This window comes from Mugil cephalus, chromosome 7 (genome assembly GCF_022458985.1).
Source record: "Mugil cephalus isolate CIBA_MC_2020 chromosome 7, CIBA_Mcephalus_1.1, whole genome shotgun sequence".
Classification (NCBI taxonomy): domain Eukaryota; kingdom Metazoa; phylum Chordata; class Actinopteri; order Mugiliformes; family Mugilidae; genus Mugil; species Mugil cephalus.
The window spans coordinates 21,091,546-21,113,224 of NC_061776.1; the positions used below are offsets into that span (position 1 = coordinate 21,091,546).

The 21,679-nt window shown below is 40.4% G+C and overlaps 3 protein-coding genes across 4 annotated transcripts; all 3 read right to left on the reverse strand.

Annotated features, from left to right (window-relative positions):
• Positions 1-63: 63 nt before the first annotated feature.
• On the reverse strand, positions 64-7,178 carry ro60 (Ro60, Y RNA binding protein). Its single transcript, XM_047588632.1, has 9 exons — positions 7,051-7,178; positions 5,722-6,304; positions 4,900-5,120; positions 4,293-4,439; positions 4,064-4,201; positions 3,848-3,964; positions 3,407-3,523; positions 3,091-3,237; positions 64-1,781 (listed from the first exon to the last, which is right to left on the reverse strand). Exons 2-9 carry the CDS (start codon positions 6,302-6,304, stop codon positions 1,629-1,631), a joined length of 1,623 nt encoding a protein of 540 aa, XP_047444588.1. The 5' UTR covers positions 7,051-7,178; the 3' UTR covers positions 64-1,628.
• Positions 7,179-7,854: 676 nt separating this feature from the next.
• LOC125010844 (regulator of G-protein signaling 21-like) lies at positions 7,855-10,203 on the reverse strand. Its single transcript, XM_047589703.1, has 5 exons — positions 9,941-10,203; positions 9,762-9,830; positions 9,600-9,661; positions 9,346-9,512; positions 7,855-9,069 (listed from the first exon to the last, which is right to left on the reverse strand). Exons 1-5 carry the CDS (start codon positions 10,030-10,032, stop codon positions 8,779-8,781), a joined length of 681 nt encoding a protein of 226 aa, XP_047445659.1. The 5' UTR covers positions 10,033-10,203; the 3' UTR covers positions 7,855-8,778.
• A 4,906-nt stretch (positions 10,204-15,109) lies between these two features.
• Positions 15,110-16,893, reverse strand: LOC125010082 (regulator of G-protein signaling 21-like). 2 transcript variants are annotated; one of them, XM_047588427.1, is made up of 5 exons: positions 16,723-16,893; positions 16,548-16,610; positions 16,392-16,453; positions 16,127-16,293; positions 15,110-16,012 (listed from the first exon to the last, which is right to left on the reverse strand). In XM_047588427.1, exons 1-5 carry the CDS (start codon positions 16,803-16,805, stop codon positions 15,827-15,829), a joined length of 561 nt encoding a protein of 186 aa, XP_047444383.1. In that variant the 5' UTR covers positions 16,806-16,893; the 3' UTR covers positions 15,110-15,826. The 2 variants fall into 2 exon arrangements, with proteins under 2 accessions (XP_047444383.1, XP_047444385.1); XM_047588429.1 differs by having other exon boundaries at positions 16,548-16,607; positions 16,723-16,888.
• Between the last annotated feature and the right edge of the window lie 4,786 nt (positions 16,894-21,679).

Here is a 21,679-nt window from a genome sequence, read left to right on the forward strand (position 1 = left end):
ACTCGGTTACAATGGGAGTGCTGGTGTGAAACCGGCTTTTACGGACTTCCAAGAATTCAGATAGAGGTTTATAGCAGCATGTTTATTAGGGAGGAGTTTACATTGCCACCAATGTCCAGTACTTACATGTTAAGCAAAATGGATACAACAGACAGTGTGATGAAAAAAAGTTAACCATGAGGGTGAAAAATGTACGAAAAAAAAAACATAACAAACTCTTCTGTCAGACTACAAACGTTGTAACAACGGTCAGTTTATCATTTCAATACTGAAAAATATAAAGTATGAGCATGCGTGGACAAAACATTCTTCAGTTACATGGCAAGAGCTGTTTCTGAATTTCTTAATTACATCAGAAGGAATGACAAACAACATGTTAAGTGAATGCTGTCAGTAAATGCAACAATTACTGTTGACTACAACAAGAAGCACCACAGTAGATCGTTATCATTTCTCCAAACAGAATTGGCCCCCCCAATGCTGAAACATCGTATGTGTTTGTTCGTTCTGTGCTTGGAGAAATATAAAGCACTGTGCTTTAAGTGTCTACCGTTACATTGCCTCACAAAAGTACATTCACTTAATCTTACTCTGGGATGGCAATATTTATAACAAACATATAGAAACATAATTGTAGCAGATTTAGTCTTAGTGCTCAGGTGTCCTTTGTTGAGAAAATACAGTAAAATCCCAATTACGATGCATAGAATTCAAAGTAAAATATGAGGAAAAAGTCCTTTCCTCCAACTTACAGTAAACCGACTTAAAGTCAAGATCAGCTCTTTGAAAAGGACAATCCAAAACAACATGTAATCCAAAGAACCGCCCTCAAAAGTGCAATGTCACATTTAAGAGGGCAGAATAGTCAACATGGTTAATAATATTGGCTTACGGGAGAAACAAATGTTAACACAACTGAAGTGTAGCGCTACATTAAAGGCAAGGGTTAAAACGAATCCTAGATGCAGCTATTAAATAAAATAATTTCTGACCAAATTTCACAGAAAAAAATCAAGGTATTCTGTTGACATTTGGTTTCAATCCTCCCTGTTATACATGTTAATAATGTATAATAATGCTACATACAATAAGGTCACGCTCTAAGGTTTAAAATCCCTCTACACGTTACATGAAATCTGCTAAGTCTTTCCACAGATATATATTGGAAACCACAAGGTATCTGCTTGAAACAAACCTACAGTTGTACTAAGCCGCTACCATTTTGACTCCTACATAGTTCCACTTGTTTTTACATAAGGAAATTCTTGAATGGGTTAGTGTCTTTCCAAGATCCATCAAAGCACTAAGCGTCCGGTCAGAGACACCTCGACACACCACCTCTCATCACCCTTCTAATTTCACAAAACAAATGTAAAAAATGCACATAACATTTCCCAAGCACAGTCCAGCCCGCTGGACACTTTGTCTATTGACGTGTAAGCGTCATTATGCTCCTATTCTTAAAGGAGAACTTGGATTTGTAAATGTCAGCATTTTTTTTTTTTTTTTTTTTTTTGGATTAGTGCTGTTTTAATGGCACTCCACATGCGAAGTGAGCCACGGTGGTCCACTTTGTGCTGCCTTTTCCTGTTCTTGCAACAGGATTCAGTGACAGTCCCACTTCTTGATCAGATCAGGTCCTGGGCCACGTTACGAATGACGGTCAAAGCTCCGAGGTCAAAGCCACAGATGCTCAGTAAACCCCTGTCGTCCGTCTCCGCGATGGCGTGTCCGATGGACGTCAACCCGCACATCATTAACTTGGAATTTGCTCCTGATGCCTGTTGAGAAGACACAACAATTTAACTTTGCTTTTGTTAGTGATAAACAATATTTCTTAATGTAATAAAAGATTACATCTTAACATAAAGCACTAACCTGGTATAGTGAATACTGATCAGGTATTATATTTCCCTGCATATAGCAGAATATAAACATCTTGCTTCTCAGACTGCAGCTATTTTGTGAAAAACAAAATAAACTCAATGCAACTCAGAGGACACGTATGACTAACGTAGATGCTTCTCTTCTGTCACCATGTAAAATCTTTGCTCTTAACTGGGAAAAATGAATTCCAGACTGAAATTCCCCAACTAAAATTTTGTGGGTGGGGGGAAAATGCTGCTTGTTTCCAGGCTAATAGACCAGAGGATAGTGCTGTAAATACTAACATCAAAATGACAGGGCTAAACATGTATGCAGCGTAGAATAACTTTTCTCTGAAAAATGAAGCTAGTCAGATGGAAAAGTATTCATTATGCAATGTGGATGTTTGCCGGAAAAAAATACATGTCAACTACATGCAAAGGCTGCACCACAGCAACAACAAACACTGAAAGCTGCATTTAAAAGAAGAGAAAGATTTCCTGGAGACAGCTTCAAAATGAAAAATATTACAGAAGTGTAGAAGAAGTAGAGTCTGTGAGTCGCTCCAACCCTCGCTACAGTAGCTTTGACAGCACAATTTAAGCTTTCACTGTACTAAATACAGTCATGCAATGTACACATGAATACAATAAGATGAAAAAGCTTTTATGAAGCTCGTGGGGAGGCAATTTGTTTAAGATTGGATTTGGATGTGGATCGATACCGATACCAAATATCAAAAGATCAGTATTGGATCGGAGGCAAAAACTTGATTGGGACAGTCTGTATCATGGTCCATAAAGTGTGGTTTCTACCTGTCACACTAAACAAATCTGGACTTTTCAAACTGAGACATGATTTTGAGATCCTAACACGATGCACGAGGCACAAAGCTGGTGTTTTCTAAATGCTGTGCAATTGCAGAAAATGAATAGCATCCCATCAACTGATGATTATAATAACCTAATGCATGACAAAATATGCACTGGTAAAATGCCATGCTGCTCAGTAAACTGCACAGATTCTGCTTGTATTTCAGTAAAGATGAACCTTATCCTATTTCTCTGACTAAATTTGTGCCCATCGACTTACCATCTCAACTTACTCCGTGTGGTATAATCACATTTTAAAAAACTGAGGACATTATTCAATGAAATCCCTTCCCCAAGCAGACATGAATGAATGAATGAATGAATGATTGAATGAATGAATGAATGAATGTACTTGTCTGTGCTTCTTCAGAGACTCTACTGGGCTGACAGCAAACATCCACAGCGGGTTGTTAGTCAGAATGATGAACATGTCTACAGACTTTCCATTCTCTGTGGCCCATGTGATGGGAAGCGTGCAGTCTGTGCTCCCACTCGGGATCTGGAACGTAAAGGTCAGAGGTCAAGAGAAACACAAGCTCAGTGAGGTCATTGTGAGCACAATAACCAGTCGGGTGCAGATATAAGCTCTACTGTGACTGACGTTCTGTTATTACTAATAGTTGTTTTTCAAGTTGAGTTCTTATCTTTGATACAGTGTCGCGTCTTACCTTAACCAGCTCAACTGTAGTGTCTGCGAGAGTCATGTCGGCAGAAATGGAGCACGGGACCACAGCTCCTTCAGAGTAGACCAGCACCTGTGTGTCTGCCTCTGTCCTCGCAAAAATCTGCACCGAACATAAAAACCTATTTAAAAGCAAGTTCCTCTAGTTTTAAAAACATCTCTCACACTCTTGTACAGAAACAATGCTTCACAACACAAGAGCTACACATCCAAGAGGCACTGCAATTTTCTTTACAAATAACAACTGGAGGGAATGGGGACTAAAAATACTGTGGAAGGAATTTCCCAGGAATCTGCAGTATGTGTCAACAGACCAACTCCTTCGTCTAGGCTTCATCCGAAGATGGGGCGGCCCAAGACCCAGCTGTTCCAAACTGAAACGACAAATTACCCGCTCAAAACGTGGGGTCATCTGGCTACGTCTTACCATTGTAATGGCTGCAGCAGCAACAGCAGTGCTGATGGACATTCCTGGGACAACACTGCTCAGCGACGTGCTCACATCTACCGCCACGACAAAGCGTTTTCCCACAGGCTCTACGTTCTGAGGATAGAACAAGAGATTATTCGTGTTATCAAACAGCAGCTGACTGCCGCCTTGTCTACTGGTCTGTGTGAAGCTGTGAAAAGTAAGAAAACATACCATGAAACTCTTGTAAAAGGCAACGTCCAGAGCTTTTAGGATGCTGCTGTCTGGATCCCATTTTGTTTTACCCTGAAAGCCTTGGCCTCTTTTGTAGTTTTCTGAAGCCAACAGTATACTGAAAGGATGGATCTTTGCCTGGGGATTTCAACACACATTAAATGCTTATTGCGCAGTTAATTTCTAACACAAATGAAGCTTTATTAAAGACAAACGTTGTGGGTCTTACCTTCTTTAATGCGGCCTCGCTCTGGATTCTGTCACATATAGTTTGTGTTTCTGAGCTTCCTGGTTCAAGAATTTTATTTGAAGTCATCTTTCCCAAGATCCTTAGCACTGACGGGAGGGGCATTTCCTTCAACAAAGCTCTCCATACCTCCAGGAAACAACAACCACACGTCTCCTTATCAGCTTCATGCCAGAGGGAGAAGAGCACTACATTTGCATAAAATTTCCACTTCTAATCCATTCGTTTTTCCTGTGTCTAAGATTTATTTGGGCAGCCATGCTAAAGATGGGTCACCGCCCACTGTCATTATTCCCTTATTTGAAAAATAAGCAAAACAGCACATTTCACTGCGGCTGCGCTGATAAAGACAAAATGCTTTGCAGAGGACAAACACCCTGACAATGGTTCAAAAGTGTTCCCACCAGCAGGAACCACTCTTACAAATAAATCCATAACCTGCAGGGAAACACTGACAATTGTCATTCACCGCCATTAAACAGTGTCACTGGTGTATTAACACAATTTGCTGGTGACAATAGGGAGCTCTGAAAAGTAACCCCCAGGCCAATAATCCTGAGAACTATGAGAACTTTAAGGACGCACTCACCTGTTTGGATTTGAGGTAGTCTGTCCGCAGCTGTTCCCTCTCCAGCTTGTGTTCCTCTATTAAATTGACGACCTCTGTTTCGTCACAGCTGTGCTTGACCTTCTCCACCACTTCAAGATATGAAAGCACTTTGACAACCTCTTCGGGGTTCTCTTTCTCTGCATAAGCAGCCTGGACCTCTTTCCATCCTTTTTTTACATATTTGCTGATCAAGGCAATTGCTGAAAACACAAAGATGGAGATATCACGAGCTTAACAGCCACCAAACTGAAGTGAAACAGGAAAGATGGCACAAGAAAAAGACTGGTTATCCATGGATATTAACTCCATCTAATGGCTGTTAAAGTGTGTGTTCGCTCTTTGTGAAAATTACAAGACAACTGGAAAGGTGAAAAGTTGGTCTGGAATCGCTCCATTAGGAACAAATTAAATTCTACTGGGTTTTCATGTCAGACGCATCATCTAAGCGCTGTGGAGTTGAACCCATTGACAACAAAACGACTGACTGGTTGTGGGATATTGGATATTCTGATATGCACTGAGACTGGCAAGACCAGGCTGGTTCCTGCCAGCAACAGAAAATGCACGTTAAAAGTTTCCTAATATATAATGACAAACAGATTAACTCTGCATCTTGGGTCCTTACTCAAACAGCACATTTTCACAAACAATGACCAACAATGTAAAACTCTATAAGCACTCTACCTTCCCCAAACAACGGCAAAATGTTTTCACAAATTGTTTTGACAAATCATTTATAAGGCGCAGATAGTGTAATGATACTGTAATGTCATGTTGTTTGCTAATCCTGTGTAAACTCACCATCTTTCGCTGGTTTAGTGTGTGCGAGTCTGAGCAGATCTTGGTGTGACCAGCCCTCTCTCCGTTTACACTTGGTCACAGCTGCAGCTAGACTCATGGGGTCCTGCTCATTGTACCAGTCAGACACTGCTCTCCTCAGGCCGCGTCCCCATATCCCACATTTCATTCCCTCTTTCAGTTCCTTCTTGTACTGGATGAAAGAAAACAGATGGGCAGGGTCCCGACAAACTTCCTTCAGAGCTTTGAACGCAGCCTGTCTGGTGTTCGTGTCGGTGTGCTGCGAGCACACCGCCAGGGCAAAAAAGGAGGGGCCCGGTCTGACGGCTCGCCCATCCTGAAGGAACCTTTTTATCTCCTCCACCACTTCTGCCCCTCGGCCCTCCTGGAGCATGGATCGCAGGGCTTCGGCGTTGTCCATGCTGACACGACCCTCGTCTCTGGCAGTGTATACGTCTCCCTCTGAGCCGTAGCAGAGGAAGCGACACAGTCTGGCCTTGTCAGTGATTTCCCACGGACCACTGCCACCTGTTGAATTCAGGGTGTGGTTGCTGGACGAAGATATGTTGCTTCCTGAGGGCTCCATCTAAACCGTAGAGAAGGGCAGAAACACAAAGCACACTGTAATGAATCTCCTCCCTGCCCGGATGGATATAATACATTTTCTACTTCAGATCCAAGTCACAAGAACCAAAATGAAAATATGTGGCTGAATGTACTACTCAATTAGAGCTCCAGTGAATTCTCAGCAACATTACTTTACTCAGTGCCTCAGCACACCGACAGAAATAGCTTAAAGCCGATTAAAGGGCGTGATGATACACATAAGGCAGATACAGGCCACAGCGAGCTGTCATTAGAAGATGGTAGAAAACGTAGTCACACACAAGTTAGCTGCAAAGAGATAGTAGCAGCTAGTCAAGCTAAGCTAACGTCCCCAGATGTGCCAATTTCTCTAGTTGAGCTAACGATAAAGTCCGGCAGGAAGTTGGGAAAAGGTTGGAAAATGTAATTGTTATTATGCCATTGTGACAATACTGTTTAGCTAGTTATGAAAGAAAACATAACTACCCCACTCGCGTTTCGGGTGTAACTTAGCTCCACAGTGTGTTAACCATTGACTGTCCAGAGCATTAAACTATGAGCTCCTCTCTAGCCGGACACCGGGACGCTGAGCTAGGCGTGTGATGCAGCCCTCCCGGTACGGGCAGCTAGTCCCTGGCATATATTTAAATACACGCCTAAACGCTGGTCGCTTTAACTACCAACATAGGCCTGTTTGCATAATAAAACGTATCTGGTAGCCAGTACGTGAGATAAATATGCACTTACCACAACGTATATGCACAGTGCTCAAGTTTTTTGATGCAGCTAGACGGAGGGAGGCCTCCCTAGAGATGTTCAGCTCGGCACAGTCTCGAGCTTTCAAAGCACAAGTATCGCGACAAGATGTTTCGAAGCCTCGCTCCATCAGGAGAATGATCACGCCCCAAATGAAGCCTCATTACGTCACACGCGTATCGGCAGTCGGTACAGCACATGGTTCAATAGGTTGGAGAGTGAGGTTTAAGATTAGTATAACATTAGATCAACTTGCATACTCATATTGGCACGTAGGTTTTCACACATTATTGATTTACATGCCTGTATACAGAGACATGCACACACATGGACTAACCGCACATTAGTTAGTTGGTTAGTCAACGTCAACGTGTGACTGTAAAGTGAGTGTGAGAGCATTAAGCGTTTGTGTGATAGTCTTGAGTGTTTTAAAAGAGTTAGATCTTTTGTTTGGGAGCACTTTGACGTTATTACCCCAACCTTTGCCCAAGAGCTGCCCTTTAATAACAACACTGCTTCAATGCGTTCCAGTTTCACAAACATTTTGTACAACTACTGTCATCACAGTCCCTAGTTGTAACGTTTGACTTTTTAAAATTTTATTTATATATATATATTTAATTTAATTTAATTTAATTTTGTAATATATATACATATATATGTGTGTGTATGTCTATAAATTTGACAAAAAGCTTATATCTAAAACATACAGTATTATATAATGCCGCAATCACACAAGTATATTATTATTTTCTATAAAAGAAAAAAAAAGTCAAGCATTTCAATATGCACATACTGTAGAGCCTTGATTGTTAAATATACACAAGAGCGCCTTTCTGTTTCATGACCCGTTGCCCTTTGCCTTGGTTTCATGCAAACGATATGTATAATTTTATCCAGCGGATGTCGCCACATTTTATTGTATCAAATTGTTCTCTTAGTCACCATTTCCAGAATCAGATTAGAAATGTCGGCTGCAGAACATGGTGATGATGATGGTATATTAAAAATGCTAGACCAACAAAATACACAAGCAAAGAAAAACAACTGTCAGACAAACATATTTTGGCCAGCGGTCTTCATTGGGATGATTCATAACATTATCACGTGTGTCTAGAGGAAAACACAGATATGTAAATTATAAATGACTGAATTCCACAAATATCATACTATATGTTAAAAGTGGAGACAAATCCGTTCCTGCGTTTAGCATGTATTTCTCCCAAGCACCACTAGGTGGCAATAGCACATCAACTGTAAGAACACGAGATGCACCTTGATTACACTCAAGAACAAACATACTGTACATTGTTTATGTTCAGCTTTTACAGACCTGTAACCACAAAATAAACCCTTTAGTAGTGCAGCCCTTCATGAAGTATACGTGACAAGTTCATTTCGGTTTTCACTTATTTAAGATGGTTGGGTGCATAAAACAATCGTGCAGTAATATGCATTCCCCTTATAAATACTAATGTCCACATTCAAGAGATGTCTTAGCTAACACCATCACAGCATTCAAAAACAGTTTCACTTTTGTTGACGTCCTATGTCTTCTGTGCACCAGATGGCACTCTCTGCAGTCTCTTGGGCACATTTCACTGGCGCAGCTTCCAGGTTTGTCAGACATAATGTTCTTGAGATATTTTAAGAGACAGAGAAGTGTCTGCACAGTGACTGTCGGCAACACTTCCTCAGTCTGTCACAGCATGTATGATGTCAGTGCATGTGGAAAAGACGCAGGTCACTCCTCAGGCTGACTGGTTTGGAGCCATGCTGTATTATGTCTCCAGTGCTCTTTACCCTCAAGACCTTACGGTGCTTCCCAAGGCCTCTCTGTTTAGAAGTTGCATTTAAAAGGGCTTTGTACTGCTCAGACTGAATAAACCGTGGGAAGGAGCCATTCTCCATCAGGCTGTAGATTTTCTTCTGTGCAACAACAAAGCATGACGGTCTTGGCTGCTTCAGACTCTGTCTGATGATTTCTCTTGTGCAGAAATCCAAGTTTACCTGTAAAGACAGCACAGCAGTAACACACAGCTAAACTGAAGAGAATGTCCTTATTTAGATGTCATGCAGCACACAATGCACAGCATGTGCAGCCACCTGCATAACTGGAGTTACAGTTGAAGAGTGTTTTAAAATTTTGATTGATGTACAGCAAAAAATTATACACTATGCCTTGAATTAAGTTAATATTACTCCCTAATTTACATTAGGATTTGAGAACATTAAAAATAAAATGTTGTCCCCTATCCCGTGGCTATCTCATAGACACTATCTTACCTGTTTGGGAGCCTCAGCCATGATGAACTCTTCATAAATACTCGCCGCTCTCTGTTTTAGGTAATCTGGACTGTCGAAAGTTTTAAACTCTTGACAGGCGAGCCAGAAGTCCAGGTTTTCCTCGCAGAACTCTGACTTTAGAAATTCCCGAAATGCCATTTGTCCACCTTTTACAAAAAAGAGCGTTGTTAAAAAGAAAACTGTAACCAACTATTATATGAGTTTTATAATGCTTGGTAATAGAAGAACATTACTTTTCTTGTAAAGGAAAGTCTCAAGAGATTCTCTCTCTGGGCTTGCTTCATTTTTTTCCAGTCTGCAGACAAGAGAAACCAAAAGGTTTATGAATATCTTAAACAAAACATTAGACAAGATAATGTTAATATGCAGTTTAATTTGATGGAAAAAAAAAACACCTGTGGATTTTCCTCCATGGCAAAGGAATGTGTATTAAGGTGTGTATTCTCGATTTCCATGCTATATCTCTATATGAGAGGGGAACAGTTGCAATATTAAAAAGTGTAAATTTTGCAAGAGCATAAAAAGCCTTCAAAGAAGGCCTCGTTGTATTACTAATGAAACCTACTGCACTTACATTTTCTTTGCGTCCTGGAGGTCCATAGGTGATGTCTCAGAGATCCTATTCCTTATGGAATTTGAATTCCACAAGTATCTCTCATTATGCATGATGCTGCTGGATCCTCAGAAGATTTTCCTTAGATTTCCGTTAGAATCCAACTTCACTGCTCCACCTCTGGACCCCGAGTGTTCCTCCTCGCTGATGAGGTTCAGAGTAGAATCTCACAACACACGACATTTCTCCTTCAATTACAGGTTCCTGCCCTCACCCCACACCCACAGTGTATTGTTACATAATTGAAGGGAAGCACATGAACCCTCAAAGTATGTCAGGCTTGTGCTCCTTCCTATGTTTAATTATAGAACAAAACCTTTCTGTGTCACAACCCCCATCACATTTTTCACGCATAAATGTTACGTAGCCTGTAAAAGGTCATTCAGTCCCTACGTCACCATTCAGACTGTATTTTTAGTCACAGGCCAAGTGGTCACAAGGTTTGCTTTCTCTTTTTCGTCTCGGAATATTGCGAGTTTTGGTACATTCAATAGACTCTTAATTTCACAGTGTTACTAAAACTGAATAGCTTTTTCAGTGAACTTTTATTGAGGACGTCAACAACAATTTGACTGGATTACATAAAAGTGACTGGAACAGACAAGGAAATGATTCAGCTGCAGATGGCATCTTTACAAATTAATCATTGCACTGATGAGGCGTAAGATTAAAATCATGGACAGGACAGATGAATAACGTTGATCACACACACTAACAAAAAAAAAAAAAAACGCTGTAGGAACAACTTAAAAAAAAAACAAAAAAACATGAAGAACAGCATCTGTAGGATGATCTACAGAGGCCCCTCCTCTCAACCCACAGGAGGCAAAGGCCTCCACTATCTATTGCCAACACAGGACACCCTCAAACGGCCCATCTCCATTCTCTGATGAGTCACAACTGTTTAGGAAGCACAATTGAGACCTAGTGTTGGCAGACTGTGGCCTTAGAATCAGGATTTCTCCATGATAAGATAAGTTTTATTTGTCACATGCACGGTTATACATGGTACAATCTACCTACAATTGATATTTACATCTTCAGTTTTTTTTAATTCTTGCACTTGAATGAAAGTTGTAAATGCAGAATCCTATGACAAAACTAACCTGCTGGTGCCAGGAAGGTAATGTTCATGAAGTTGCCTGTGTTAGTTTTCATAGTAATTAGTTTCAACGCTAAGCAGAGATGACCGCCCACTCGAATTTCACTCAGTCACAAATGTCACCCTGATGGTGTCACATGAAAAGTCAGGGGATTGACCAACTCGGAGGAAAAGCCTACATCATTAGGACCCAATGGATGTGGTCTTCCTTTTACTAGTCTGGACTAGTGTGGTTAACCACCAGTTCAAAAAAAGCGACAATGGCACTGGCATTGCTCACAATGTTTTGTAATGATGGACAACTCGTCCAACTCGTTGCAATGATGACAATTCTGTTTAGGCAGAGAATCTGTACAAATGTGACCACATCTTCAAAGAGATACTCAGGCCACTGGTCAATTTCTGGGGCAACTTTAACCCATCAGTCATGTCATTAAAATGTGCTCAAGTATGGATTAACTGAGTAGTGAATGCGTACACAAGCTGATGGAACAGAAACATGTCATGAATGAGACATGTATGAACCACATAAACCAAACAAAAACCGGTACAGACAGGATTGATACTGAACTCGTCAATGAAAAGAGGACATCATGCGCATGTGTGTGGCTTTGCAGGACCAGACTGGGCTGTGTTTAGCAGGAAGTGGTGCACAGCGATAAACCCAGCAGTTTAAATCACATGCGAAAGGGGGCTGTTTAACTTTGTATGTGAGAAAAAGAAATAAACGATAAACCAGTTAGGAGCTCATCCAATTATTAGTTCACATCCTTAGTTTTTAGACCTATAACATCTCCATCTGTGAAACTACATTTTTATTTCAACATTGATATTTTGATCCTTCAACACAAAGCCACATCTGCTTGTCCTTAGCAAATCCAAACCAACAGACACAAGGACGTGAGGGCAGAAGAAGTGACACTTAACTGCAAACATTAAACTATTTAACCTGCTTATACTGTAAATGACAAGAATAGGACCCTGTGATTAAATGTGCATGTTTGTGACCCACATGACGCATCATTAAGGTCATACTGAGGAAGTCAGACATAAGCAGAGCAGAAAAGAAGTATCTAGGTCTGCTTTCACAAGCCTGTTACACCCCCACAACACAAAACCACTGTAATCACTTTTATTTAGGTCACAGGATACTTACAGTTTAACTTGTGACTTTAAATTATAGTGGGTCAGCACCATCTTGGGCCATCATCACTATGAGCTTTTTCGTTGTATGGAACAAAATACAACGAACGCTGTTGTGGCCTTTGCTATCACTCAACTTTGCATGTCTGGCTTTAAAATTGTGGTCACCAGGGCATATCTTTAATCATAAACTTGTTTTTCATAGAGGGATGGAAAAAGTTTAACAAGTTTTCATTTGCATTTTGCATCAAGGCTTTGTTGGGTTTAGCATTGCTAATGATGATTGTTGTGACATGGTTTTTAACATGACCAGCGAGGGGGGTTTTCTTTTTTTTTTTTCTTTTTTTTTCTTATTTTTTTATTTTCTTATTATACCCATCGTGACGTCACTCATTGGGTTCTGAACCTCGAAAATGAAGCCCGAAGTGGGCGGTGTTCGCCGTCGCCAAGTTGGATGAGCTTTACTCCACCCACAAGCGAAGGGGTCGTGTTGCACATTGAGACTCCCTTAATTATGCAGAATTTTAATCCTTAATAAAACTTAAACGAAAAAAATTCTCCCCCCGTCCAGTTGTCATGAATAGTGAAAGAAACCATTGAAACCAAAACCGTTTTTTGAACCAGGCTATAAACATGTTTGATAATGCTGTAAAGTTGAGCTTTTTAACATTGGGGTCTATGGGGATTTGCTCCCATTTGCAATCAGCCTCAAGCGGCCACTCGATGAACTGCAATTCTTTGCGCTTCCGCATGGGCTCCATCGCTCAGCCCCGGAGGCTGCCGCCTGGTTTGTCTTCATAGTCAGGTAAAAAAAAAAAATATGTCCAACTTATAATCAGAAATAAAGGTGTTTATGAACTGTGAATGTTTCTATATTTTCTATAACTCATCTTACCAAATTTTTATGTATTGTTGTAAGCACGTTAGCATAGCTATCATTTACCTCAATGGAGTACTGTGATGAAGTTCATCATGGTACAAACTCACAGTGCCGTTAATATGGCTATAGACGTGACTTGTTTCTCTGAATGATTTGATATTGAGGCCTTAGTGATTTGATTTTAGTTTTATGTGTTGATGGAATTTTTAACCTCATATTATCTTTAAATAGACTTCCATCTGACAGAGATTTTCCAAAGCGGAGCATTTTCACCTGCCTCTGAAATAGCCCTGAAACAAAGCCTCGCTTGTTTGAACTGGTTGCATAACATCATACTGAACCTCCTAGGCAGATCATGTGGTTGTAAAGGGATGACTTCTGTCTCATGACACACACAGTGGCTAAACCTATGGGTTTCACAAGTCAAGTTTAGTTTCAGTTGGCAAACAGTTATCTGTAGTAGATATCCTCAAAGTTTGCATGCGTCATCATGCAGTGCAATGATGAGAACCAGTTTTGTTGTATTTTATAGATTTGCATGGTCACATGACTGATCAATCATCTAGTTACCAACAGAGTTGTGTAAATAAAGAAATGATGACTAGTCAGTATCTGACATAACCCATGAGAGCGACAAATAAAAAGGGATGGTCTAATCATTTTAAAGCTACACTTAGTCGTGGAATGACTTGTGTACCTCTCCTTGTGTGTTTGTTTGTGCAATTGCAAGGTACACAAATGAGATTAAAAGAGGATGTGGTGGAGCAGTTTGGTCCAAAAAACTCTTCCTTATTTCTGTGACATTTAACAATGTGAAACCTGATGGGCTCTCACTGAAAAACTTCCTTTTCTGTGTCCCTTTTTGACACAAATGAAGTTTCAGTGTTAAACATTTCCCACTGTACTGAGAGCACTCTGTGTAGGTGATGTTTGGTTTGTTTGCTAAATGTAAGAACGTAGGGTATTACGAAGGCTGAATGAATAGTAGGAGGTGCAGGAAGAAAACCCATTCAGATGCATGAAAGCCCGGTGAAAGCCCAGAACAGATGCTGCGTAGGTGGGAGCATTAGACAACACCCGTGTTAGTGTTATAGAGAATCCTCAACTGTTTGAAAGTGTTTCTGTAGAATTCACAAATCACTACGTTCAAGAGCCATTCCCACAGCACTTCCTCTTACCGGAAACAGCACTGATCTGCATTAACGGACTTGATCATATACGTGGCAGACACAGCACTGCCAAAGATACCAAATGTGAAAGGCTTCAGAAGACACTGAACAACAAGACATCTAAATATTTGATTTAATGGCCCAGCCATAATAACCGTGTTGGATCTTTTCCTCAGTGTAAACACGTTAAACTAATAAACTAAATGAAAAGCATAAGTGTCAGTGTAAAGGTTTATTTTTATTGTAGCATCTGGGCGGGAAATATGATGACGTTAGATGGCAACATCAAAATCAATTTGACAAGATAGCCCACACAGTTTAATGGAAAATGTTTTAATTCAGGTTAAAAAAGTATAATTCAATAATTAGGTAGACCTTGTTACTTCTGGACTAGCTGTTAACCAAGTTTCAGTGTTGTGTTAAGCTAAGCTAACTAGGTATGGAGCTGGTTGCAGCTTCACATTCACTGAACAGACTTGAGAATGATAATGATCATCTTGTGTGTAATGAATATATTTCCCAAAGTGATGACTGGGCTGTAATATACATAGAAGGAGAATGAAGCATACTGTCAGACGCACTTTACTCAACTGTCTGCTGTGCTGCTGACTGCATGACTAAGTTATCCTGGCACACTGTGCTACTTGTGGGCTTTTCTTTACTCATTCATACCCTTAGGTAGTGAAGTCTGTAGCTGTGTCTCAGTATATGAATGAATGAAGAACATAAATGAATGATCTGGTGACTAAGCCCCTTCCTGGATTCGTAAAGTGTGTCTAAAGATTGGTGACAGTGTGATCTATTGCGGGTGTCTCTCTGATAAAAGCAGATTTCAGTCATTGTTGCATCGTTTTAATTAAATACCAACACAAATCCCTTATAATATTCACATTTACACCTTTTTTTTTTTTTTTTTTGTTTTTTTTTACAAACAAGGTTACATTTTCAGTTAGCTTATAACAGATTATCATAGTTGCAAGGTATCGCTTCAGTGTGTGACGTCAAAATGTAAATGCAAAAAGCCCGACAGTAGGCATCTAGATAACATCTATTTATCTGTTGCTTTGGGTGAGATAACAGTAAACGTAAGATGATGTGTCAATGCAGAGACCAGCTCTTGCACTTTCATCTTGGGTACAAGTTGTTGTATGCACCACATACACTTCCTGGTTCCTCTCACAGAAAGTCCCCAGCATTTTCAGTGTACATTCATGACATCTCTGGGAAGTTTTTTTTTTTTTCTCTCTAATTGCCTTACAGCGACTATCATGACAGCTGTATCTGATTATGCAGTCATTTTTGACCTAGACTCATCACATCGTTTCCCATCGTGACTGTGTTCAGCACAGTCATTTGAGGTCAAACCCCAACCCGAAGCACTCTCCGGCTCAGAAGGAAGGCATGAAAGTATTGGTAATGTTTTTGGTTTAGTCCAGTTTTCATGACCACCAGTCTCAGGACAAGCAAACATACACCTTGGCATCTCTCAGGTAGTCCAGCGTTGGGCACAGCTTTACAGTCTAGCTTCTGCAAAAGCAATGTGTTTGCCATCTTTACAGCTTCACAGATTCTGTTGTCGAGTCCAGTAGCGTCCTGTAGATGTCAGACTTGAGGAAACGCGGGTAAGAGTCCCTCTCCATTAACCCATAAACAATCTTCTGGGCATCATCAAAACACACTGCAGACGGCTCCTTTATGTTCCGCCTGATTATCTCCCTGGTCTTGTGATCAATGTTAATCTGTACGAAGAAGAAGAAGTCAGGGTGAGTGAGGTTAAAAAATAAAGGGGAAGTAGCAGTGGTGCTCCTTTATTGTGAAAGCATCTGTCTGCGTTACAAAATCTGCGTACGTACCTCTCTGGGAGCCTCGGCTTGAATGTAGCGTTTGAAGATCTTTTTGGCTCTGGAGGACATCTTGAAGGAAGTCTTGATCTTCTTATAGTCCTCACACAGCGCCCAGAACTCAATGTTTTCATCACTGAACTCTGACTGCAAGAAGGCCTGGAAAATCTTCATTCCATCTAAACAGATAGGAAAAGTCAGCAACTGTTAGCCATTGTTTAGGACACACGATGAGCCTTAAACTTGACTCTGATGATAATCGTACTGATTAACTTACATTTGGATGCTAGAAGTCTGTCTAGTGAATGTGACCACTGTGACACGTCTTCAAAGCAAAGCCTGCAAAAGAGGGATTCACTGTTACTCAAACATGAAACAAGTACGTAAGAAATGTGGATGTTTAGTTTCAAATTGAGAACTTTTCTTCTCTTACCCCTCGTTATCGGCGTCTGGAGACAATCGACACTGGAGCCGAGACTTGAGGTTCCCTCCCCTGCTTTACGGAGCAAACCAATACAAGTTAGTAAAAATATATATCAGGAATGAAATAAAACAAAACAAAACAAAAAAAAAAAAACGATGGAGCTGTGTATGTGTTAAATGTTTACCTGTATTTTCTCATCTTCTTGTTGTCCGAGTCCATGTTCAGCTGCTGCAGCTCCCTTGGTGGCAATGTGACTGCACTTGGCATGGCAACGATGCTTGTGTGGTTATACGTTAGGCTGTTTTCAGAGACTTGTGTGATCTCTGACTACAACTCTTTCATTGACCCGCTCAGTTTCAACTTATATACGTTCAACTGAACCCGCGTCACAGCTAACCACACACAAAGAGGAAGTTGGGGATGACGCAAACGTGCAAGCAACAGTGAACCAAACAGTCACAGCTGCAAGCCTGTACTGTACACAGACCTGCCTCGTTACTTGTTTGCTTTAAAGTCAGGGGATGCAAATAGGCCAGTGGAAAATTCAGCAACAGATAGGCAAATGCTTGAGTCTACGTTCCACTTCATCTTGAACACCAAGCTCACTGTTATAAGTTTTGGAAATGAACTGGATGCAGATGCTATTTCAACACTAAAATTGAAATTAAAGATGTTGCTGTCTTGTAAGCGTACATGTCGATGTCTTATTTACCCAAGTCCACCACTTGCAGGACTAATTGCTTATCATTGCAGAAACTAAAACAGTAGCATCCAAATAATATTCCTTTTAAAGGGCTGTTTTTCTGTTCAATATCTTTATTGAGTTCCATATAACAAAAAATACAAATATAAAGCAGGAGGCTGGAGAGACACAAATAGAATGTTATGCCGTATGTAACAAATATAAAGAGATACCATTCCCGTTCCTTCAGATATACATGTCATTATGAGTAGCCAGATATATAAACACATACCAGACGGTGCTGTAATATGGTGCTGGCAAAAACAACCAGAATAACAAGAACAAGTGGGGATGGGGCCATATCATACCTAAGTTTTAACGCCACAGCAGCATCATTAACATCAAGAGTATAATAACTCATGTAACGCACTATGTGTTGATCCGTGCTGTATTTTCTCACTGTCCACCAGGCCCTTCAACACAATGGCTGATAATCTTGTATGAGTATAAGTCAGGAGTGGACCACACTTTATAGAAAACATCAGCCAAACATCTGGACCTAGGTATTCCATGGGTAACGTATCAAAAATAACCTTATGCCGTCCAGCTACTGTTGGTGGATTTACAGTCTGGCCACTTCAGGGATATATTCTTCCTTGCACAAAAAGTGACAATAGAGAAGAAAGGGCTGTTTTTAAAAAAACGTAAACAACACACACTGGCATGCTTTCACTATGAAGCTATGAAATGCGTCCCCTTGAGGAACACTGCAGGCAGGGATTTTTCTGCTACAGCCTCGTGTGACCTGGCATCATAGCAAACTGATACATTAGATATTTGTGCATTTGAGGTGTCAAGCTGCTCCTTTAATTTAGATATTGCTCTGTAGCCGACTTTACGACTCTTCTGCTCTGTAGTTTAATACTCACATACTGTTTTAGTATATATGTGCTACCTTAGTATGTGAGTAGCTGAACCTCAAATCTGTTTAAGCTAAACTATAAACTTTATTCAAGTCTGTGTTTCCATTTCACACCTTCTTGTCATTATTTGATCTTTGACAGTGGAGGCAGACAGGAAACATGAGGGGTGGGGGGCAAAAGAGGATTATTTATGTCAAAAGGTCGCACGCCGGAACCCAACCAGGTACGGTGTGGTTAGGTGGTATGTCTCATAGACCTCTAAGATGCCTCAGGGTTTCCATTTTAGACAACAAACATTCAGGCTTGTAGGCGCAGAAAGCATAATGCAGTCTCCGTATTGCACACGTAGAGAACAAACCTCCAGAGAGAGATATCATCATCTCTGTTGTGTGATATCATAGAAAGTTTTTTTTATCTCAAATCTGGTCTCTTGGTCAGTTCTTCCATGCTGTTGTTCAGCTGTATCACTGGCCCTCTTCCTGCTTCACTGTTAACAGAAATCCTTCCTCTTTCCTCTGGACATTTGTGTGGACCTTTTAAGAGTTTTTGAAATTCCACAGGAACCTGAGTAATCTTTTGTTTTTATAAATATCAGTTCCAGTTTCTCGGGTTTCCAATGCTGTAGTGAAATATGACGGTGAATTGTTTTGAGAAGGAAATAGGTGCAGGCGAAGTTCTGTTTTTTTCATAGCCTTATGATACAAATGATTCACTTGAGGTTTGCAGCACTGGGGACTCCATGACTGTCTTTGTTTAGACATTTTTTTATACACTCAGTGTTAAATAATAGAGAGTATGCACGTGACGTCACAGCCAGCGAAGTCTCAAAGTGACAATTGAGCATGAGTTTGAATCATTTAACAGCATCTTAATTGTAAAATTAATTAAACAAAAAAAAAATGCAAAGAGTTGTTGTGTGATTGACTGTACCAACAGATTTGAAAAGCAGTCAGATATATATTTTTACATTTCATGTACACATGAAATGTCAGGTAATATTGATTTATGCTGTATTTTGTTTTTATGAAGTCATACCTAAGTTACGTCCTGGAGGGCTGTCAGATAACTTAATGGAATATCCTCGTCATCTTTTTAACATCCGGTCAGATATACAGTCAATTGGTCGGACGCTACAGTATTGTATGGCTAACGTTACTTCTCAGTGAAGCTCTTAGCATTAGTATCTTTTATTTAGATACATTTATCATAACTGAAATGACCTAAGACTAACTGAAACTGAGGCTAATCCACTTTTCCAGGTCCGTACTAACGTTGTTGCGACGTAGGGGGCGTGGCCCCAGGCGACAGTGACGTCAGTGGATACCCTCTACAGTAAAATATACAAAAAACAACTTTTCAACACTGACTACCTAATGGTAGCTCGAGAAAAGACAGTGGTGGATCCGACCTACACTAGTGAATAGTTAAAATGGTCTTGTTATTTCCATGCGCAACACTCTAATTTCATTATTTGTTGTGCTAAAAACCGTGTTATTTGTCAGTCTACTTATCAGTCTTCTCCTTCTCCACAGCCTGGAGGAGGATCAAACATTTGGCCAACCCGCATCTTTCAGGACCAGTATTCATGTTTCCTGTGAGGAATGATTTGATATAATTCTCTGTGCTCAGACACCGGTAAATTGTCCCGCACTTGTTTGAAAACCTTATTGCTGAGGTCCTTTAGCTGCGCTTGGATTTTAACCACGCTTATGCAATATGTCAGTAGTTACCTGCACACATCAGGGTCGGCCGCACTGTAGAGTAATAAAGCAGACATAAGTCTGTCACAGTTCAGCACCGTTGGTTTGACGGTGTGCATCTTCCCTGGATGTTTTAAAGGCCTGGAGCAAATGTTTAGCTTGTTGGCCTGTGTTAGAAGTTAGAGCTTTGTAACAGAGTGTTCAGCCAACAACGAAAACAAAACTAGTATCTACAGAAAGAAAGACAGAAATTGAAAAAAATGCAAAGGCCCTAAAAAATAGATCCTTACATGTATTTATTAGTATCAAAGACAGGAAATGTATGTGCAGCATGGCTAGTTTGCAAGCTCCAAGTGTCATGTCATTACGCATAAAATGTACATGAATTGAAAACATGAAAGTAGAGAGAGTAAGCACTACTTTGTCAAATTATCTGCAGCTACTCCTGTTACTGTGACTGCCAGGAAGTGTTTTCTGTCGGAATGTAGATGTTGATCGCTTGCTGTGTGACATTAACCTTTATCTCTTTTTTTTCTTTATCGGTTGCAACACCCATCTGCGAATTTCCTCCACAGACTGTTGTCACTGTGAAATCCCTACACTTGCTCAGTTTCTGTCATTTTTACGTCGTCTTTACTTCCTACATGCAATATCCTGCAGTTGTGCTGGGCTATGCGTTGGTATACTGCATAAATCCTAGATTAATCACAAGCCCCTTCTTTTTTTTTTTTTTACACCACCCAACGAATTAAACCTTCCTCCCACAGAGCAGAGCAGCTAGAGTTGACAACTAGAGGAAGTTGCGGTGACGTGTCTGCACAACACAGAGAGGTTTCTGCCAATCATATGAAACACCTCTTAAAATAAATCTCCTGTATCTTCTGCGCCATACAACATAAACTGAACAAAATGTTCATCTGGCACTCAGCAGTCACATGGAGGGACCATGCTGTGCATGCTTCTACCTTCCAAACAAACACACACACACACACACAAAATAGATCAGACAATAAATATGTTAAAGTTGTACGTTTTTATGCTTTACATTCTTTTAATATACAGCATATATGAAAACATATGTATATATAATATATTTTCTGTAGGAGACATCTTCTGTGGATCGAAAGTTTTTGACCTAAAGTAGTGAAAAGCCTGCTTTATTGTCCTCCTTTGTATTTGCATGCTTTTTGCATAGACTGTTGCGTAAGATAGTAAAACACAACCTGCTGGCACCAGACAGACGACAAAAACAAGGACCTGATACAGGGATGTATCTTACACAATACCCTAAACCTAAACCGATACTCTGTTTTGAAGGGAGATTTCCAACAAGGATGGTACGCTTAATTGGAGGGGATTCTCCACACCAGAATTAAAGTTGCGTTGTCGATCCCCTCATACATAAACTTCTAAAGAGGAAGGATCTCGCCTGGCAGCACAAACCTAAATAAAATGCAAGTGCCCACACACACGCCCCCGATCCTGTGCCTGGCATTACAGGCAAATTTCACTTGTGGCAGAGTCGATTCACACAGTTCCTCTTCACGTTCCTCACTGCACATGTCTTTGCTGAAATATTGCAGAGACGTAAAGTGAGCAGAAGTGTGGCCCTCCGTTGTGCCCGTCTTGTCTTACTGAAAGTTGTCACTTGAAGGACTCTGTTGCCCTCTGCTGTTTGTGTTTGACCAATGGCCACGTTACATTTTAGAGATGGTGATTTGCATTGCATTCAAAAGGAGGACCACACCCAAATGTCAGTCGGCTGAATATATTTTGTTGTTAAGATCTTTTTAAACTACAATGCAAACAGACAAAAAAAGTATATAATAGCGAAAC

Coding starts and splice junctions, on each gene's coding strand:
- ro60 (XM_047588632.1), bottom strand. CDS start 6,304: ATGGAGCCCTCAGGAAGCAACATATCTTCGTCCAGCAACCACACCCTG. Junction 3,965..4,063: donor CCTTTTACAAGAGTTTCATG/GTATGTTTTCTT, acceptor TTCTATCCTCAG/AACGTAGAGCCTGTGGGAAA. Junction 1,782..3,090: donor CTCTGAAGAAGCACAGACAA/GTACATTCATTC, acceptor TCTTCTCAACAG/GCATCAGGAGCAAATTCCAA.
- LOC125010844 (XM_047589703.1), bottom strand. CDS start 10,032: ATGCATAATGAGAGATACTTGTGGAATTCAAATTCCATAAGGAATAGG. Junction 9,513..9,599: donor GACTTTCCTTTACAAGAAAA/GTAATGTTCTTC, acceptor TTTTTGTAAAAG/GTGGACAAATGGCATTTCGG. Junction 9,070..9,345: donor TGGCTGAGGCTCCCAAACAG/GTAAGATAGTGT, acceptor CTGTCTTTACAG/GTAAACTTGGATTTCTGCAC.
- LOC125010082 (XM_047588427.1), bottom strand. CDS start 16,805: ATGCCAAGTGCAGTCACATTGCCACCAAGGGAGCTGCAGCAGCTGAAC. Junction 16,611..16,722: donor AAGAAGATGAGAAAATACAG/GTAAACATTTAA, acceptor TGCTCCGTAAAG/CAGGGGAGGGAACCTCAAGT. Junction 16,294..16,391: donor CAGACTTCTAGCATCCAAAT/GTAAGTTAATCA, acceptor CTATCTGTTTAG/ATGGAATGAAGATTTTCCAG.